Source organism: Condylura cristata, unplaced genomic scaffold, assembly GCF_000260355.1.
Source record: "Condylura cristata isolate star-nosed mole 26May11 unplaced genomic scaffold, ConCri1.0 scaffold00001, whole genome shotgun sequence".
Classification (NCBI taxonomy): Eukaryota; Metazoa; Chordata; class Mammalia; order Eulipotyphla; family Talpidae; genus Condylura; species Condylura cristata.
The window spans coordinates 68,948,303-68,967,709 of NW_004567102.1; the positions used below are offsets into that span (position 1 = coordinate 68,948,303).

At 40.0% G+C, this 19,407-nt stretch overlaps 1 protein-coding gene across 4 annotated transcripts in view; it reads right to left on the reverse strand.

The window, feature by feature from the left end:
• Positions 1 to 14,007: 14,007 nt before the first annotated feature.
• SGK1 (serum/glucocorticoid regulated kinase 1) overlaps positions 14,008 to 19,407 on the reverse strand; it is a 101,966-nt gene continuing 96,566 nt past the window's right edge. For 3 of the 4 annotated variants that reach the window (XM_004673870.2, XM_012723288.1, XM_004673871.2), the window contains 11 exons: positions 19,118 to 19,193; positions 18,630 to 18,705; positions 18,142 to 18,246; positions 17,957 to 18,040; positions 17,706 to 17,837; positions 17,318 to 17,430; positions 16,835 to 16,958; positions 16,353 to 16,448; positions 15,760 to 15,915; positions 15,567 to 15,656; positions 14,008 to 15,190 (listed from right to left, as the gene is read on the reverse strand). In XM_004673870.2, coding sequence (XP_004673927.1) covers positions 15,023 to 15,190; positions 15,567 to 15,656; positions 15,760 to 15,915; positions 16,353 to 16,448; positions 16,835 to 16,958; positions 17,318 to 17,430; positions 17,706 to 17,837; positions 17,957 to 18,040; positions 18,142 to 18,246; positions 18,630 to 18,705; positions 19,118 to 19,193 — 1,220 coding nt within the window. In that variant the 3' untranslated portion in view covers positions 14,008 to 15,022. Of the gene's footprint in view, positions 15,191 to 15,566; positions 15,657 to 15,759; positions 15,916 to 16,352; positions 16,449 to 16,834; positions 16,959 to 17,317; positions 17,431 to 17,705; positions 17,838 to 17,956; positions 18,041 to 18,141; positions 18,247 to 18,629; positions 18,706 to 19,117; positions 19,194 to 19,321; positions 19,402 to 19,407 lie in introns of those variants that run through there. The other variant, XM_004673872.2, reaches the window with a different exon arrangement.

Genomic DNA, 19,407 nt, shown 5'->3' on the forward strand with positions numbered 1-19,407 from the left:
GTGTTCCTAATTCTCAGACCTTTGGACTTTGCCTAAATTATGTTATTGGTTTTCCTTGTTCTTCAGGTGCGAAATCATGGGGACTTTTCAGGTTCATAATCATATACATCAATTCCTTTAATAACTGGCTTCATCTACCTATATAATTATATATTTACAATATCCTCTTGGTTCTGCTTCTTTGTAGAATACTTCCTCAGAGAATCCTCAGAGCCACTCCAGCTGCTTCCTCAAAATAAGCCACTCCTTACTTCCCCAAAGACTTCAAAGTTAGCCTGCCTTTTTATTTCTACCCAGTTCTGGCCTACCACATGGTTCAACTAGAGAAGGCTAATTCCTCTTTCTCACAAAATTGTGAACAGTACGTGCTCTCCATCTGTCTACCACCATCACACCCCTCTCAAGCTAATGACTACCCCAGAATTTCTCCTTTCCCAGATGGACATCACAATTCTTCCTCATGGAACCTGGTCCCAGCAATTTTCCTATCCTGCTCATTTACACCTGAATAATTTTCTTGAAATATCCTTCCCTAAACAAAACCTTCTTCGCCTGATATTGTGCCAAATGTAAAAAAAAAAAAAAAACCTAAACTTTTTTTGTTATTGTTTTGGACACAGAATTTTGGTTAATCAGCTTAAAAGCACATTTGATTTTTGGAAACTGCACTTAGCTCATACTGGGATCACCATTAATTAAACTGTCTAATTTTCATGTGTTTTTAATCCCAGCAATTTTTAATTTTATAATTATGAAGTTGACTCTTTGGACTTTTATTGAAATTTTTTACTTAATTTGATACCAGCTTTCATCTTGTCTGATTCTTTCAATAATCATGGTGACTTTTGATTCTGTTATATATCATGTTATATATCCTTTCTTTTTAAACTTAAATTTTAATTTCAGGCTATCACCATGCTTGTTTGTTTTGACTAACTGACCAGTCCAATGCCAGAAGTATTATCAACCCTGCCTTTAAAAATTCTGGAAAATATATAAGGGGACAGTATATCTTGGCCTTCAGATGTGTGATCTGGTTCATTTTCTGTGTACGTGTCTGACTGTGACCTTGGTCCTCAGACAGGACTTCTTGAATGTGCTGTGGCTTCACATGCCAGAGCTCAGTGGAAAGTCTCCCCAGTGCACAGCCCTGCAGCAGCACTGGTGGCTCAACGCAGTCTTGCCTACCCCTAGCAAATATGGGATTCCCCTTTATGGGTCCTTTTAGGGGGATTTTTATGTGAAAAGAGAAATTTCTGGAATCAAGAATTACCAACTAAGAGGCACAAAAATAATGCAAGGTAGCAGAGTTCAGGATGTTTATACATGTGAGTACAAATATCTGTGGCTTTTCTATTTCGCGACGTGCTGTATTCTTGCAGGCACAGTCTCTCCACTGACCGTATTACCTACTTGTAATCTTCTAATGTCACAGAATAATGCCAACTCAGCTGCAAAGTCATCTGGAAAATTAATATCCAGGTCTAGAGACACCGGCCTCTTGCCAGATTAGCTTTGGCTTTCACTGTTCATTCTTTCCGTATCATATTAAGTGACGAGAATCTGAACCAAGGAGGAACCATCCAGGTGCCTTTTTCAGACATCCATAATGAAGAAAGGAATTATAAAAGTATGATCAGACCAAGCCCCAAATCAAGAACTATTTTTTTTAATGTTAGTAAGTATGTGTTTTCCTAAAGCAGATAATGTGAAAGAATGTGAACTTGTGCCATCATCATAGAAAACAATTTGGATTTGTCTTAAGAAACTGAAAATGGAAATGTCCCACAGTATCCATAGCAGCATTATTTACAATAGCTAGGACATGAAAGTGGCTTAAACGCCCACTGACATATAATTATATCAAGATGATATGGTTGTAGGTTCTCCCTGGTAGTGCAACAGGTTAAAGGGTAGCACAATGAGGCTGTCTGCAGCCACTGAAGCACAAGTTCAATCCCTGGTCAAGGAGGTGACCCACATGGCACAACAGAACTCTCCTGTTTTCCCTGCTGTTCCCATTAGCAGTATATTTCAGTGGATCTGCCTCTTCTGCTCCCCATTTTGTCTACGGTGAATTCTTTCACCCCTGGCACCTCTGCCCTGTATCCCAGTTCTTGTATGCATAAATAAATAAATGTTTTTAAAAAAAAAAGATGTAGCTGTATACACAGGTATATTACATAGCTATAAAAAAGGATAAAATGCAGTCGTTTTCAAGAAAATAGAGAACATTTGAGAGAATTCTGTGCAGCAAAGTAAGTCATCATGAGTGTAAAGCAAATACTGGACATTCACATAGCAGACGATTTGGTAAGGTAAAAAATACTTCCAAAAGTCAGTGAAAAATATTGAACATCCTGAGGGCTCTGAGTTTAAGTGGGTAGGGGTAAAGAAAGGGAGAAGTGGATGCAAGTGATAGTAGTGGGGATAAATAAAAAAATAACATAAAATAGTTAATCAGAATGATTAAAATAAAAATACAAAACAAAACTAGAAAAGTGGCTGGGTAATCCCAACTTGGGTTTCCAGAAGGCGAAGGTTCACAAGCATCCCCAGCAGTGCCTGAGCTCGGACTGTAGGGGGCGCCGCTGCCCTACGTCTTTGAGCAGTGGCCTCTTGAACCAAACAAACAAAAATCTTATGTTGTTGATCCATCAGGCAAAGCATTTAATAATCACCAACTACATGCCACGCCCACTAACAGCCATGGAATTTTCATTTCAAAGGTAGGCTATATTATTCTATTTTATACAAAATAAGAAGTGAGCGTGTGATATGAAAGCATTTGCTGAAGGTCACAAGAAGAGTACAGGGACACAGGATTTGAGTCTGGGTGGTTTTAACTTCAAATTCTATTACTTTACAAGGTTATATTATAACCTGAAGGGAAATCTTTTTTTCTTTTCCTGCTGCTGTTTGTCAGGCTTGGATAAAAGAGCTTCAAACCCTTATATTATAAAATCACTGCCCCGAACACCCAGATGAACACGGGACAAGTTACATTCCTGCTGTTTTGCAAAAAGTTAAAAAAAAAAAAAAAGCAAAACCGATTAAACAAATGTCCTCATTTCCTGAGCTAAATGAGGCAACATTTTTGTGGTTACTTAATTATTTTGTGTCTCTCTAACTTAAGTGCAAACTCCAAAGAGGTAGTTACGACTTCCCTTTTTGACCCTTATTGTATCCTTAGCGCTAAGCACTGTGCCTGCCATTGAAAACACTGTATAAAATTTTGTAGGACAAAGCTCTGTGTGAGTGAGCTATAGCGAGGAAACTTTCAGATGGGACTCAAAATTGTAGTAACAACTTATAGGCAGATCAGGAGAGACAGACCTCTCTAGTAACACCCCAGTTTCCTCTCCTGTGTTAGTTGCCTTTCTTAAATAACAGATGGCTTATACGACATACACCTGGGTTGTAATTCTGGCAAGGACAGCTATTCAATTTAGAAAAACCTGTAAAATACAGGTTTGTGACCTGAAATTTGGCTTTTTGGGGGGGAATTTGGGGTTATAGATTATGAAAATTAAGAAGTGAGCGTAAATTTGGAAAGTCTATTTAAATTTAATATAAATATAAATTAAAAGTCTAAAAATCTACGTGTACTGAGCAAGATTTCAGAGGTAGCATTTACCATTAGAAAACAGGAAACGATCAAAATAACAAGAATTATTGTGGCCACTGTGTGGCGCTGTAGGCTGATGCTGTTAACGTTAAATTTTGTAAACAGTGTCAGGAAATGAGGATTAGCACGGTAATTCCTTATAAGTATATAAAATTTCTGTGTTTCATTTGATTCCCACATCAGCTCCATGAGGAATGTGAAGTATGTTGTACTATCTTTTAAACATAGACCTTAGACACCATTAAACATAAGGAACTGCCTCTCTGAAGATTTGTAACAAACTTAAAGGAGCTGTTCATTTTCAAGTGGTCCATTCCCATCTGAGCCGCTATTCCCAAGTTATTTATTGGTGACCTTCAGCTCCTTTTTCAGTGCACGCTGCTCAGTACTATGCCGGGATGCTCCAAGGAGGATGAGAGACGAAGCAGCGGTTGTCGGGTCTTTACATTTACTCCACATCTTAACATTTCTGAGCCTCACTTTCAGCATAGGGGATAAGACTATTTTGACCCATTTGCCTCACTAGTCTGAGGAGATAAAATGATTTAAAATGAAATAGTATATAAAGTTTCCTGCGAATGTATGTTATTGTGACTTCTGAAAGATTACCCCCATGCCTGTTAATCCTTCCATTCTTTCAATCCTATTCAAACCACTATTCCTATTTAGATAATTCCCTTGGCTTTTCAAACCAGGTGATCACTGATCTCTCCCAGTTTGAGATGCCTGTTTATTGATTGGCTAATCAATGACTAAATACTCTCTTATTTTCTTCTTTATAGTCTTGCCTTACTTAGTACTCAGTCCATCTGAAGTATAATTTTAAATGCCATCTGAATTAGACATCCAAGCTTACTTTTCTTCATAGAAAGAGAACAGCAATTGCTAAAGAACCCAGTTTCTCCACTGATTTGTGTTGCCACTAGCTTCATATTCTCTTCTGTTCCATATCCCTACTGTGTGCTGTTTTTTTTTTTTTTAAAGATTTATTTATTCGTACAGAACTGGGGTACAGGCCAGAGATGCAGAAGGTGAGAGGATTCACCAGAGACAGAGTCAGGAGCAGAACAGGCAGATCGACGAAGTGCACTGCTGAGGGGAGCAGCAGGCGGGTCAGGAGAGGTCTGCCACGCCATGTGGTCACGTCCGGGGCAGCCGGGAATCGAACTCATGTGAAGTGGCTTTAGATTCTCAGTGCTGTGCTTTAACCCGCTGTGCCACCAGGGAGGGCCTACTGTGTGCTGTTTTAATGTCTGTGTAATGGTTCAAGATATTCTAGATGTGGGTTCTCCTTTTTTACTCTCTACCTTATATTGTAGTGGATCAATTTGTTATGTAAATTTTATAGAAGATATTTGTGAACCATCTTCTTTCACATGCATTTTACAATTAAATTTTCAATTTTACTCCAAAAATCCTTTTGGGGTTTTCATTGGGAATTATTGAAAACAACAGACAAATTTTGAGGAATCAATATCTGCAAAGTAATGATATCCCATCCTTTGAATAATATTTCTTTAGTACTTGTTGGATAAATGAGTTGAAAATCGAGCTTTCCCTCCCTCCCACAGTTAGCATCTATGACCAACACCTGCAGTCTTGCAAGTGCATCTGTAATTATGGACACCGGGACCCAGAGAGCACGGCATGCGCACATGAAAATGGAGACACCTGTATTCAGGGGCAAGGGGATATAAGAGTGGGTCACTCTAAGGGGTGATGACGACGAGAGCCGGAGAAATGCTCAGAGAGAAAGCTGGTCTGTCCCCTGATTCAGCATTAAAGGTCTGTAAAAATCTACCAAAGTCTTAAAAACTATCTTTTGGGCCCTCCCTGGTGGCACAGTGGGTTAAAGCACAACATTAAGAATCTAAAGCCACTTCAGTATGAGTTCGATCCCCATCCTGGGAGGTGACCACATGGCGCAGCAAACCTCTCCTGACCCGCCTGCTGCTCCCCTCAGCAGTGTACTTCGTCAGTGGGCCTGTTCTGGTCCCCCACTCTGTCTGTGGTAAATCCTCTCACCGCCCCTACACCTCTAGCCTGTACCCCAGTTCTGTATGCAAAAATTAATTAAAATATCTTTTGGTCTATGAGAACTGAAGATAATCCTACCCAGTCTGGGTGGTTACAAAACAGTACTCTATTTTACTCTTTCTAGTGTAAAATGCTTGTTTATACAAGGTGTTACCCTTTTAAGGATTTCAAGACGGGAGACAATTACTACATTTGGGATTTAATTCCCTGAAAAAAATCTTGTTTGTTTTTAAATTTGAAATATTTTCAAAGCAAAGTCAAACATATTTTCATGAGATGTGTTTAAAGCCTTTCCTCAGTAGGACAATAAATTAGGAAAGTCTTGAAAGACTCCTAGAGGATTGAAGTCTTAATGTAAAAGGCTGAGTTGGTACAATTTGAGGCATGGTGCTTCCTGTAAAGGATCTGAAGTGAACTGATCACTTCCAGTTCCATAAAGTCCATCCTCTTCTTGGAACTTAGCATCAGTCTGTAAGTGAAGCACAGAATTCTGAGGAAAAGAAGACTTAGCAGGAAAGCAGAAGTAGAATCTGAACCCAGATATACTTTATATTTCAGATATGTTCCCAACAACTCCATGTTTCTTCCATAGAAGTTTTGTGTCAGTTTGACCATACTGCTATTGGCAGTGATAAAAAGAACAAGGGTTTTGTGTGTGCCAAACACCTATTCCTTTTTTAAAGAGATGGCTAATGCATTGCACTGTCAGATTGGTTTTTGTTTTAAGTAATGTTTTCAGTAATTCTCACACTTACTTTATGATATATGTTTAAGAACCCCAAAAAGAATGTCACCTAAGAAGTTTAATAATCCTTTGGGATCATTAGAAATACCTTGAGCTCATAAACTAGGAAAGAGATTACTTACTGCCCCCCTTTACCCTTCACGATTTGCCTATTGTGGCTGCAGGTGGCATGCTGGGGCTCTGAGGGCATGTGTCTGCCTTCTAGGCTTTTATAGATGCACAAGGAGCAGTTGATTGAAAATGCTATGAACTATGAAGCATAAGGTAGGTCTCAGTAATCCCAGCCCCAAGGCAACCCAGTCAAGTGCCAATAATGTCATCGTTATTTGTTGAAATACATTTTTTTCTATGGCTTGATATTTATCACCCCAAATCCATTACAAAAGAAGTACCAATTTGGGCAATCAAGACTCAGAGACTAAGAAATGAGCTGGAATTAAAAATCAGAGACTTTCCAAATTTACAATGATATTGGCTCCCTCAATGTGTCTTTTCTTTGCTTCCTGTTCATTGTAACTAGAGCTCATTCCTTGTCTTTTTATGGAAGGTAGGAAATCCTTCAGACTATTATAAACAATGTGTGGTTTCCCTTGTGAGTGTGTGGTTGGTCTGCTAAAATGGAAACCTCTGAAATAGTCCTAGTTGATACACTAAAGAGCCTACCTGCTTCTTTTCTAAAACTGTTACAGAATTCTGATGGAAAGTTGTACCCCCAGGTGTGTGAATGTGAGTAGAAACTGAGGACAGTCTCTGTGAATCTGGAGGGATGGACTTGTCATCATCTAAATCATGCAAACTAGTGTGCTTCTAAACTGCAGATGGAGGAGAGTTGTTAAACTGGTGTTTGTGAGTTTGTCTTTTTGTTGTGCTGGTCTTAGATAAGGAAGGAATGGATGAAAATGTAAAGTTGAGGGCTGCTCATCGAAGCTTAAATGATTGCATCTGAGATTACACTAGATAACTTGCAAAGTTTTGGGCCATATACTCATTTTACGTGACCAACATGGTGTTTTTGATTGTTTGTTTGTTTGCTTTTGAACTTAATTTCAGTGCTTTTAGGGGAAAGTTCATTGTCCCTGGCTCCAACTTTATTCAGCCTGGCTCCTGAGTCTATGACCTCTGAACCTAGCTATCTTTACCATGCTGACATTTTTATGGTTCTGTGAAATTGGAAAGGACACAGGATAGTTGATAGAATAACTTATGGAATGTAGGAATAGACGGAAGGAACAGTGTTATCAGCTGATCAGTTAATTTTGCAAAAACATTCAGGTATGCCTTAGGAATGAAACAGCTATCAAAAAATCAAGATGGTTTAAACTGCTTTAGAAAGGGCGTAGCTAGAGTGATGTTTCTGAACTGTTAGGTCCTAAAGCCTGTGGGCAAGGCAAAAATCATCCAGTTGCAACCGCAAATGCCAAAGCTCAGTGAGTTGAGGACCTTTTTCTGCCGCAGAAAACCAGATTGTTGCATCGACATTCATCAGCAGATGAAAAAGTTAACCTACGCATGTGTCCTGGAAGTGTTACGATGTATCAAAAAGTCAAGCATTGGAATAAGCATTTTGAATTTTTAAAAGGTTTAAACAATCAAGATAACTTTAAAAAATCAACCAATAATCAAGATTTATCCTCCACTCCCTCCTTTTAAATTCTAATTCTCTTTGTTGACAGTATTCACATATACACACAAAAAAATTCTAGAAGGATGCACCAGAAAGCTTAATGCTTGTTATCTCCTCTGAGGGGAATAGAAATGACAGAGAAGCTGAGAGGCAATTGAGGCAATCATTTTTAGCCAGCCAATTTTATTTATTTAATTTACTATGAGCATGTTATTTTCTTATACATTTAAACATAAAGAAGCATCACTTTACTAACATTTCATCTTTTATTTCATTGTTTCACCTGTGATTATTTCAACTTTTATTTGCTACATTTTAAAAGCTGCCACATGTTTGATTTGAAAAAATTTACTTTCCCCCTAAATTTATCCTCAAATGCCCATAATTATTAAGTAAAATGTAATTTAACTAGCATCATATCCTTTTTTGTATGACTCTTTTTCATTATTTTTTATCCAAAGGAAAATAAAATCATTGGTTTTCATTTAGACCTCCCAATCATTTCCTGCTTTACTTTAATTAATTTCATTAAATGAGCACTAATTTAATGAATTACTCGCCAATCAAATAGATCTATGTCGAACTTTGCCAGCAACACTGCAACACACTTGGAATCAAATGGTGCAGGTCTGGCTAAGGAGATCGATGACTTTGGCCTCTGGAATGCTACAGTTAATCTATGACTGTTCAAAGAGGTAGTAAAATAAGATTGAGCAGAAGTGTACTAAACTCATCTGGTTGTCGTGAACAAACTGGCAGCTTCTCATCTGTTTTTTGTGTAATGTAAAGTGACACTATATCTTTTGTTTATGATCCATACTGGCCACAGAAATACACTGTCTGCATGTACTTTTTCTTATGGACACGCTGTACCTGTGTGTCGTCATTACAGCATCGTTATCTTGCCTGCAGTGATAGAGTAGGTGGGGACCAGAACAGATGACACAGAAAAAGAGAACAGCAGCCCTGCCCTTCAAGAGTCCTTCCGAATCCATGGTTTCCAAGATACACAAGTACACGAAGATATCTTTCTGCACATAGTGTTTAGGTAAACACTGAGTAAACGCTATGCTACTGGTCTTGCTGCTAGAATCCTTCACAGGGGAGATGTGGAAAGTAGAGAAAACATACAGAAGTGCTCTTACCCAAGCGTAAGTAATGGCCAGGGTGGACCAGGGAAGATCACATGTAAGCTGCAAGTGAAATCTAAGCAATCATAATTTAATATTTGGCTTTGGTGCTTGGTTAACAATTTTCATGCAATATGAGAAAAAAATTAAATCAGACTTAATTTGGTCTGACTTAATCTTCTTAGTAAGTGTTGTTCTGATTATTATCAGGTTAAGTTTAACATCATTATGTTCTTGATACAAGACTCACAGCATGTGGCAAAGGGCTGTGAGGGCTTTTCCATGGATGAAATGAGAAGTTACTTAACAGGACGGGGTGGGAAGGAATCACAGTGTGTTATATTTTGACTTACCAATTATATTTATTGGTTATTGATGGACTGATTTATTATGTCCTACGATGTGGAAGAAATTCACCTCTACCCCAGATGTTATTACTGCAACTGTGACAACCACTTCAAAAAGTTAATTACATGAAAGAAATAAACATCAGATGTGCCCAGTTTTGGATTAATTTTCCTTTTTCCTTCAGTCCCTGTAACCGATACAAGTGCATCAATTACAAGCTCTCCTGGTTTGGGACCCTCAGAATATTTTGCCATCCCTTTGGAGAAGACTGTGTCTCCTTTATGTTACTCTGTGTTTTAATTACAGAGTTCTCTCCATATCACACTCTGGACAAGTCACCAGAAAATTTTTGACCACTTCACCTTTTTTATGGAAAACCTCCAAGTGTTCTTTATATTGTCTTAGAAAATCTAAACTTTGCCATGAAACTTCAGAACATGGACACTTTACTTTTTAAAACTATCTTTACTTTGTTAAAATATCTTTTCTTCTTATAGTCTACTAAAGAGGTAGAGAAATTGGAAAAGGTAATGATGGAGAAGAAAGAAATGATCATTCTTTGAATTCCAATTCCTCCTGACCTTGTCTCATAAATAACTGTGAAAATATAGGCACTGGCTGTTTTCTATCCTGCCTTGAAGAAAATGACATTAAGAGAGGTTTGCCCTAGTAATCTGATTGCCAGAGCTGAAATTTTGATCTTGGTCTGCCGAGAACCTTCTTTTTCCAAGATCCCACTCATTGTACTTAGGCAAGTTGCTCCCTCACCACCAGCAGTCAGGATCAGGAATGCTCTTTATGCCTCACTTTAAAACTCCAGCTCCCACACTGCCTGCCTGAACACTCCTGGGATCTCACTTTTAGGTGATCTGAAAGGTTAGGCACTTTTCTGACCTTCAAACTGGGGAGGCATCCCTCTTATGTTCTGATAATATCTGTTTTATCCTAACACATCTTTTAAAAAAATATTTATATATGCATACGGAACTGGGGTATAAGCCAGAGGTGCAGGGGTGGTGAGAGGCTTCACCAGAGACAGAGTGGAAAGCAGAACAGGCACATTGACAGGGTACACTGCTGAGGGGAGCAGCGGGCGGGCCAGGAGAGGTCTGTTGTGCCACATGGGTCACCTCCATGAGGGCTCTATACCACATCTTTTTAATAAATATTTTTATTGATATATAGAACAAACAGAGAAAAGTGTATATGTCACAAGTATATAGTTTGATGAAATATTAGGAAGCAAAACCACTTCCTGAAACCACCAATCTGAGTAAGAAATTGACATCACAAGAAGACCACTTCCATTCATGTCCCTTCTTTGTTACTTCTACCCTCCTAATCTCCCCAAAGGTGTCTTGACATCTATAGAAATTTGTTTTGTTTGTGTGTTTTCAAATGTTATATACAGCAAATCATAGGTCTGGTTTCTATGCTTGTGACAGTTTCTTGTTGTGTGCAGCAATTTTTGATTCATTTTCATTAGAATATAGTATTCCATTAAATGAAACCACACTCATTGTTTTACTGTTGATTCATGTTTTGAGTTGTTCCCACTTGGGAGCTAGTTTGAATAGCACTGCTATGAATATTATTGATATTTTAAAATTGAAGTAGAAATAAACCAGGGAGTAGAACTACTAGATTCTAACTTATATGTATGTTCAGCTTTAGTAGATAATGCCAAACAGCTTTCCAAAATGGCTGTGTGAACTTACACTCCTACTGCAACTTGTATTTCTAGTTATGAACATCAATTGCTGATAGTCTCTATGTTATAATTACAAATTTTCTCTTTCTCTTTGCCTAACATTAAGTCTCAGAGCCATTATTAAAAGTCTGGTGGAAGAAGCACACAATTGTTTGCTTCTATATTCTTTGATCATTTGTTAGGCAGTATTGAATCATAAGTACAGGCTTCGGGGTTAGACAATCAAGATTTAACTTCTAACATTACTACTTTATTAAATAGCAAATTACCTTCCTGTGCTAATTTCTTCAACATTGACATCCCAGGAATATTCTGAAGATTAAATAGAATATAAAATACTTTAAACAGCGGCTGGCATATAGTACACGTTCAATAAGATTGGCTTTTACTGTTATTGAATCCTCAGGGCCCATATACCATTAAACTCCCTGGAAATAGAATTGGTTAGTAAGACTATTTAGCATCCCTTCTTGTGAAGCTCTAGACAATTGACCCCCCAACAACCTCTAGACCTCTGAGCCTCTTACCCCTTTGTCATACCGGCCTATACCATGGGGAGGTGTTGTGTCCTCACAAGTAGATGGTGACTACTTTAAGCACAGAGACTGGCCTGCTCTTCATAGTAGCAGTGGTTTCTGAGTCCCTTTGAACTTGTGGACTCTCAGTTGAATAAATTCCTTACCACACATGTTTGAGCAGAGAGCTCTCAAGTGAGTTGTACTTTTTTTCCAAGCGTGATGCTCAAAAGGGTTTCAAAAGCTGGCAAGGCTGTGGCCAGCTCACTAGATAAATGCTACTTCTGCACATATGCCATTTGACATCTCAGTGCCTAGTAAATATTTGCTTTTTAAAAAATTGATCCCTTTTTCTTGCATGACTTCCTTGTTCCCTTCCCACCCACTTATGCTTGGTCTGGTCTCCTCCCATTTGTGTCACAGTGCTCAGGACGCCTCTGGTACTTTCATTCTGAGCAATGCAAATCAGATCTTATATAGTAGATGACTATAAGCCAATAAACCAAACTCTTACTCTTCAAAATTCAAAAACTTCATATTCTGTGACTGAACTCTCTGGATTATCTATAAATTGGAGAATCCTAGCTTGCAAGAACTCTGTTTAGCATTGAATGGTGATTTAAGCACATTCTGTTCAAGGGATTCACAAGTGTTATTGATAATAAAAATGAGGGAGAGGTGGCAGAAAAGTTTCCAACAGAGCACATTAGTCTTTACTTGGAAAATATAGACTTTAGATTTGCTTAGTCACTGTAGTTTAGTTTGACATTTGATAGATGAGTCATTTTAAGTCATTGTAGTTATAGACTATAGAATAATAGCAACTCAACCACAGAGGTTGGTCTGACCTTCAGCAAGAAGTCATTGACCTGCTTCCATGCCTTCACTGGATCCTGAGGGAGGAAGACAGAGGACTGAACTGGTAGAATGGTGGGGAGGGGTGAGGTAAAAGGGCTATGAGAAGAGGGCAAAGGATCACAAATTTACCTGGGAAATCCTGTGCAAACTGAATGGTCAGTAGAGGGGAGCATATTAGACTGACACACAGGTTAAGGCAGCAGCAAGATCAACTGTTGAGGACTTCCTTTTTGTTAGAAACTTGTGTATTGGCCCTCCCTGGTGGTGCAAATGGCTAAGACATAGCACTGTAAGCTGGCCACAGCTGCTTCAGTGTGAGTTCAATCTCCCCACCCCTAAGGTGACCCACATAGTGCAGCAGACCTCACCTCTCTCACCCACTGCTCCCCTCAGCAGTGTAATTCGTTGATCTGCCTGTTCTATTCTCCACTGCCTCTGGTGAATCCTCTCACCACCCCTGCACCTCTGGCCTGTACCCCAGCTCTGTTTGCATAAATAAATAAATAAATAAATAAAACTGTGTAAAAGGCATACAAAAATGAAAAATTCCAAACAATTTGCATGTGAGTAAACATGTTCAAACAATTTGGATGCAAGATGCAAATAGTTTGGATGCCACTTTCCCCTCTCCCACAATAAATATTACAGATGAGTTCAGAAATGACCTTTTTATTTCAAAGCTGTGTCTGCTGGGCCCTACAGTGCTGGGTACACCCCAGTCTAGAGGCTCCTGGCTAGGATTGTTTTCTCTGGAGCCTTCTCTTCGCTGGAATGAACTTTGTTCAGATCTGAGTAATCTCAGAAAACCAAAGTCCTGCCAGCTCAGCTTTCTGGGGTAATACCCACGTACAACAAATGCCATCATCTTCTTTAGTGGCATTCCCCTTACCCTAGATTCCTATTTTGATTTCTATTTCAACAAACTGCTTAACTGAAAAATTCTGCCTTTTTCATCAGGCTATTAAGGGCACAGATAAGTCTGCTTGGCTCAATGCTCTCTCCTCAGTACTCAGAAGAAATGTTAGGCCCAGAGTAGACATTCAAATATTTGTTGAAAGAATTAGTTATTACTTAAGGAAGCCAAATGTGGGGACCATCAATCAACTTTATTGGGCAGGAAATAAAAACAGGGAACTTCATGGCTGTCCTTGAGATAGGTATGCTGAAAGTATTTGTCTGAATGGATTTAATAATGAATCCATATGAATGACTGACATCACAAGGATGCTAAGAAGCTTTGGATATAAGCTAACTTGAAGATCTTAGATTCCTCTGGAGTCACAAGTGCTGTTGTTCTATGCAGACCACTGAGCTGCGTATCACAGCATTTTCATGCTGCTTAATGTTAAACAGATCCATTATTTTTCCCTTCACTGAAAAATACAGAAGCACACCATGACACAATTTATGCAAATATTTTTCAAGGTTTTATTGCAAACCAAAATTGGTTTATCACACACAAAAAAAGTTGTGTGGTTGGATGGGGGAAGAATTGTACATATTATAACCATGTTAATTACAGTACATTAAAATGGTGGTTTACATTACAAATAAGCCTGTAAGTTTAAATATACTAGTGTTATAATCCAATGTACAGACTTTCTTTATACAATACATACAATTATCAGGAATGCAAAAAAAAAAAACCCATAAATAATGCCCATTTTACAGGTGACATTTTAAACAATGAAAACACCAGGCTTGACTGACAACTGGGGCATTGGTCCATAAAAACCCTTTCTAAAAATAGAAATATTTGTAGCAGCAATGCTTTCTTTTAAGCATCTGGATACAAGTCATTGCAAGACCTTTTCAATAATTTTTAATTAACTATATCTTACAAAAACAAGTCTACGCGTAAATTTATCTTCCAAATATGGAAGAAACAAACAATGTCCCACGTTGTAGTGTCCTGCAAGTGTCACATTGATGCTGATGACTCAATCCATCTGTGATCAAGCACACCACACTCATACCGCTGTTTGGACAGGACAGTCCACAAAGAAAAGCAAAGAACTGAAACAATCCGCAAGAGGAAAGGCTTTGGAGCTAACACGATCTCATCAGAAAAGGCACATTTCATAAGATTCGATATCATGGCCCAGACAGGCTTTCTGACACTCCCTCGGGCGGCGTCTTCCTCCTAGTAAGACCACGGCCTCTGTCAGGGCGCACTCCACTGCTCACTTCGGAGATAGCACCACGTTGGAAGGAAGAGTAAAAATGAAAACCTCAGGAGCTCACTGAGAAGATGTGCTCTTCGAAAAGCTTCCAGCAAACAGTGTGCAGTTAAGATTGCCAAGGTGTGCAAGCTTCCAGAGATGTGCAAATTCTCTTGTACGATGTCCGTCAGCTGGCAGCTCCGCCGAAAGGCTAACTAACATTAAAAACGCACAGAAATCCTTGGAGGCCATGCCTCAGACAGTTCAAAGGAAAGAGTCCATGGGCGGTGCATAGGAGAAGCCCAGGAAGGCCTCTGCAGCTTCCTTGACGCTGGCTGTGAGGAGGATGCTGTCGGGGGACCTGCCGATGGAGCTGGGCACAGGCTCTTCGGTGAACTCGGGATCAAAGTGCCTCAGATCGCTGGGTCCACTCTATTGGAAGAAGGGGTAACACGGTCCGGGTCAATCATCTGCCCTGGGCATGAGGCAGAGGAATGCTCCCTTGGGCTTGAAATACGGGGCACCATATGGAAATGTGTCTAGCAGTCTTCTCATTCAAGCATGAAACCCAAGGTCAGACATTTTAGATAAAGGGGATAATATTGCCTTTATCTTTTGGTACCTTCACTGATTAATATGGCAACACTGGCTTTGTTGGACAAAACTGCTATTTTATTCTCTAGGTAATTGACGGGTCTATGAAAAAAGCCTCTGCCAATTTATCTTGGTGGGCCATGCCCCCCCCCAACTCACTCCCCCAAAACTTAGATTGAAAATCATATGCTCCATCCACTTAGAAGATACTCACCACGTTTGGGTTAAAGGGAGGAGTAATTTTCTTATTAATGAGATCATCCCAGTTAATTAGGGAGAAGAAGACGTGATTCTTAATCTCCATCTGTTGAGAAGAAACACAAAGTTCATTTAGACAGGCAGGATTCAAGGAGTGAGGTCCAGCGTGTATCCCGGCCAACCCAGGAGCAGCGGAGCAAGTGACTCACAAAGTCATCCTTGGCACCCAGTCGCTTTGTCCGGTCCTTCTGCAGGAGGCCCTCCAGGACGTGTCTTGCAGAGTTGGTAATATTTGGCTTTAACTGGAGGGGCTTGTTCAGAATGTTGTCGTACATCTCGGCTGTGTTTCGGCTGTAAAAAGGAGGCTGCAAGAAGGGGGAGAAATCATTAGGAAATTTGGTAAAGCATACATTACCAGTAGGGGAAAAGATCTCAACTGCCACAGATTAGGCTGGCCTTGACAAAGTTTTTCCCTGATATGCTTTCTTTGCTCTTGATTTTTTGAGTCTAGTTTGCAAGCTGGTATCAGGGGGGTAGATGCTAAATAAGCCATGTTTTTCATTCTCCTACAGGTTAAGTTTGATGGGAAGTAGTGAAGTCCTACCCTCAGACACTAAGCAAATGACCAGAATGCCTTCTGCCTTATCAGTTTTTGATAAGCTGATCCTAAGGGCAGACAGCAATGAACAGGTCTGCAAAGAGCTTGCATGCCCAGATAAACCTGGACTAAGACGACTAATGAGCTGAGCTAGCGCAGCCATCAGAGCAGGGCACCAGTAGATGACGTGATATGCTTACTCACCAGGCCATACAGCATCTCATACAGGACGGCCCCCAGGCACCACCAGTCCACAGTCCTGTCATAAGGCTGCTTATGAAGCACCTCGGGCGCGAGATACTGAAAGACAGGCCAGGAATACAGAGGTTAGAAAGCAGGGCGAAAGCAAACATATAGTTGAGTTCACTTGGAGGATCTGTTTCTTTAGGTTACTTCCTGCTGCTGGGATGTGAGGCCAACTGGCCGCTTAAGCGAACTGATATTTAGGAAGCTGTTGGATACCTGACAGATATACCTTTCTTGGTGAGTGAGATTCCTAGCAAGCAGCTAGTTTGAGTGAATGCAACACAAGGTCTTGGGATTTCTCAATTGCAACAATGCATGAAATTTCCTTGCACTGAACTGGACTAAAACCTCTGAGGACAGTTTACTTTTTCATAGTTTAGGACGTGATTGCACCTGTCTCTCCTGGAAGAAGGAGGTGCCCCATTGTAGAGTGCTCCTACCTCAGGCGTGCCACAGAAGGTAGAGGTCGTGCCATTGGGTTCGATGTTCTCCTTGCAGAGCCCGAAGTCAGTGAGGACAATGTGCCCCTGGGAATCCAGCAAAATATTCTCTGGTTTTAAGTCTCTGTAAAAAAAAAAAAAGTGAATAGAAAAGTAGGTAAGTAGGTGTGTGAGTCCATTTCACTTCACAAGAAATCCTCTACAAAATTTACTGGAATTGTATAGTGAATAAAAAAGGGTGTCCTTGTTCTGCTAATCGGCTCTGGATTTGGCACAATCTGAGTTGGCTGGCTAGTTCCCCAAGTGGCAGGAAGTCAAGGTATCTCAGCTGCTAGGGGATCTGGTTTTAGGTGACTCCTTGGTACAGAAATATACACGATTGTAAAGCTCCACCCAGGGCCAGGCCTGTCTCCTTTCTCAGTGGGAAGCTTAGGAGCTTCCACTTATAGGAACTCTTATAGAGCTTATAGCTCTTCAGCTCACCTATAGACGATGTTCAGAGAGTGCAAGTAACCCAAGGCACTGGCTATTTCAGCAGCATAGAAGCGAGCCCGTGGTTCCAGGAAGCAGCGCTCCCTCTGGAGATGGTAGAACAACTGTGGAGACAGAACAAAGTTAGTCCCAGTTGCCAAAGCCTGTTCACAATGCATTTGATTAGTCTCTCCATGTAAGGCTCAAGAGAACAATCGCAGGAAGTGGCCCAAAATAGTCTATTAACTATTTGTAACCTGGCAGATTAAAGGAAGTGCTAATTCTGTTCACTCTTCCCTGCTCTCCCCCTAGGTATCTTTAAATGACTTTCTTCTCAAACTCCACAAAGAAAGCTGGGCACAGAGACTCAAAGGGCAGCTCACAGTCCCTCTCTGCTCACCTCTCCACCGTTGATGTAGTCTAGGACAAAATACAATTTGTCAGCAGTCTGGAAGGAGAAGTGAAGGCCCACCAGGAACGGGTGTTTCACATTCTTAAGGAGAACATTCCGCTCTGACATGATATGCTTTTCCTAGGAAAAAAGGACAATGAAGACTTAGTGGCAAATGTCAACTTGGCACCTAAATTCCAAGGTCAATGTATTCAAGGAATAGCATTATCTCCAGCCCCTCTCTCAAGCCCATCTCATACCTCCTTCTTTTTTAGGATGGCTTTCTTCTGTAGAACTTTAACTGCATAGAAAGCTTCTTCTGCTTTGTGTCTTGCTAGAAGAACCTGAAATGTCAATTCAAAAATCATTTTGCTATCCACATTCAAGGAGAAGGTAAAATGAATGTATGAAAGACTCTACAGGATGTCTCCAAAACTGAACTTACCTTTCCAAAACTGCCCTTCCCAATCACTTTCAGAAAGTGAAAGTCGGAAGGTTTAGCATGAGGATTGGATGATGGGCCAAGGTTGATTTGCTGAGAAGGACTTGGCTAGAAAAGAAAATGTTTTCTTTTAACTTCTTTGCTTCAAAGAAAGATTATGTAGTAAAACAGAAGCAACATAAAGATACATCTGCAAACCACTAAGGTAAGAACATCATGCAGCTATAAACACATCTGAAACTACTTTACATCCATCCATGTTCATATTTCAAATGAGTGTACAACAGTCATGTGGTAGGCAGATATAACTTTTGTGTAACAAGCCTTTTTGTAAATACTGACTCAATACTTAAGTGCTGATGTCCTTTGCTACCCCACAAATAAGGTATTTCTGCCTTCATACTGACTTCTACATATGCTATTTTAATTCAGTGTAAGAATAGTGATTTACAAGATTCTTCCACCAATGCATGACAAATAAAGAGACTTACTGGAGGAGAAGGGTTGGCATTCATAAGCTCGGGTTCCTGAGGTTGGGAGATTTTCAAAATGGACTGAACTTCAGGGCTGCAACGAAAAGAACAATTCAGAACTTCCTAACTCACCACAAGGGGGCACACCAACACTAAGAGTGAGTTTCTGGCTCAACTTTCCAGAACTCGGTGTTTAAAAGTACCCAAATACACTACTCAGTTGACGAAAATACAAGCTAAAGAAAACAAATTCAGTAAATAAATTGACAGGGCAATTATACTTGGAGAAAGGGGTGGACTGGGCAAATATGAAAAATTTTCTTATTCTATAACAAGCCATCTCACCAAATTAATTTTAATGTGTAAAATACATTAGAACTTGAACAGAAAAGGGACTCCCCATTCTCTGGAGGATGTGGTGGTGGTGGGGGGTAACACGTCAATGTCTTCCCTGCTGGCAAATTCAAATTACTCATTTTTATTTCCCCAAATCACTCTACACTTACTGTTTGCATGCATAGGAGTTGCTGGCAATCTTCTGAATAAAATCGTTGAGGCCCATTCTCCTCTGTTTCATGAAAGCTGTGGACAAGAGAAATAAACATTTAGGCGGCTTCTAACATCCGACACCACATACACTCATCTGATTCGAACCCTTAAAAAATATCCACGTCTCGTATCGTGGAAGCCGATTTTATCCCTACACTCACCGATAAGAATTGCTACCATTCCCCTCATTCTGGAGTAAGTGAGGGTGCTCCTAGCAGCTTCGGTTTTCACCGTCATCGCCAGAGTC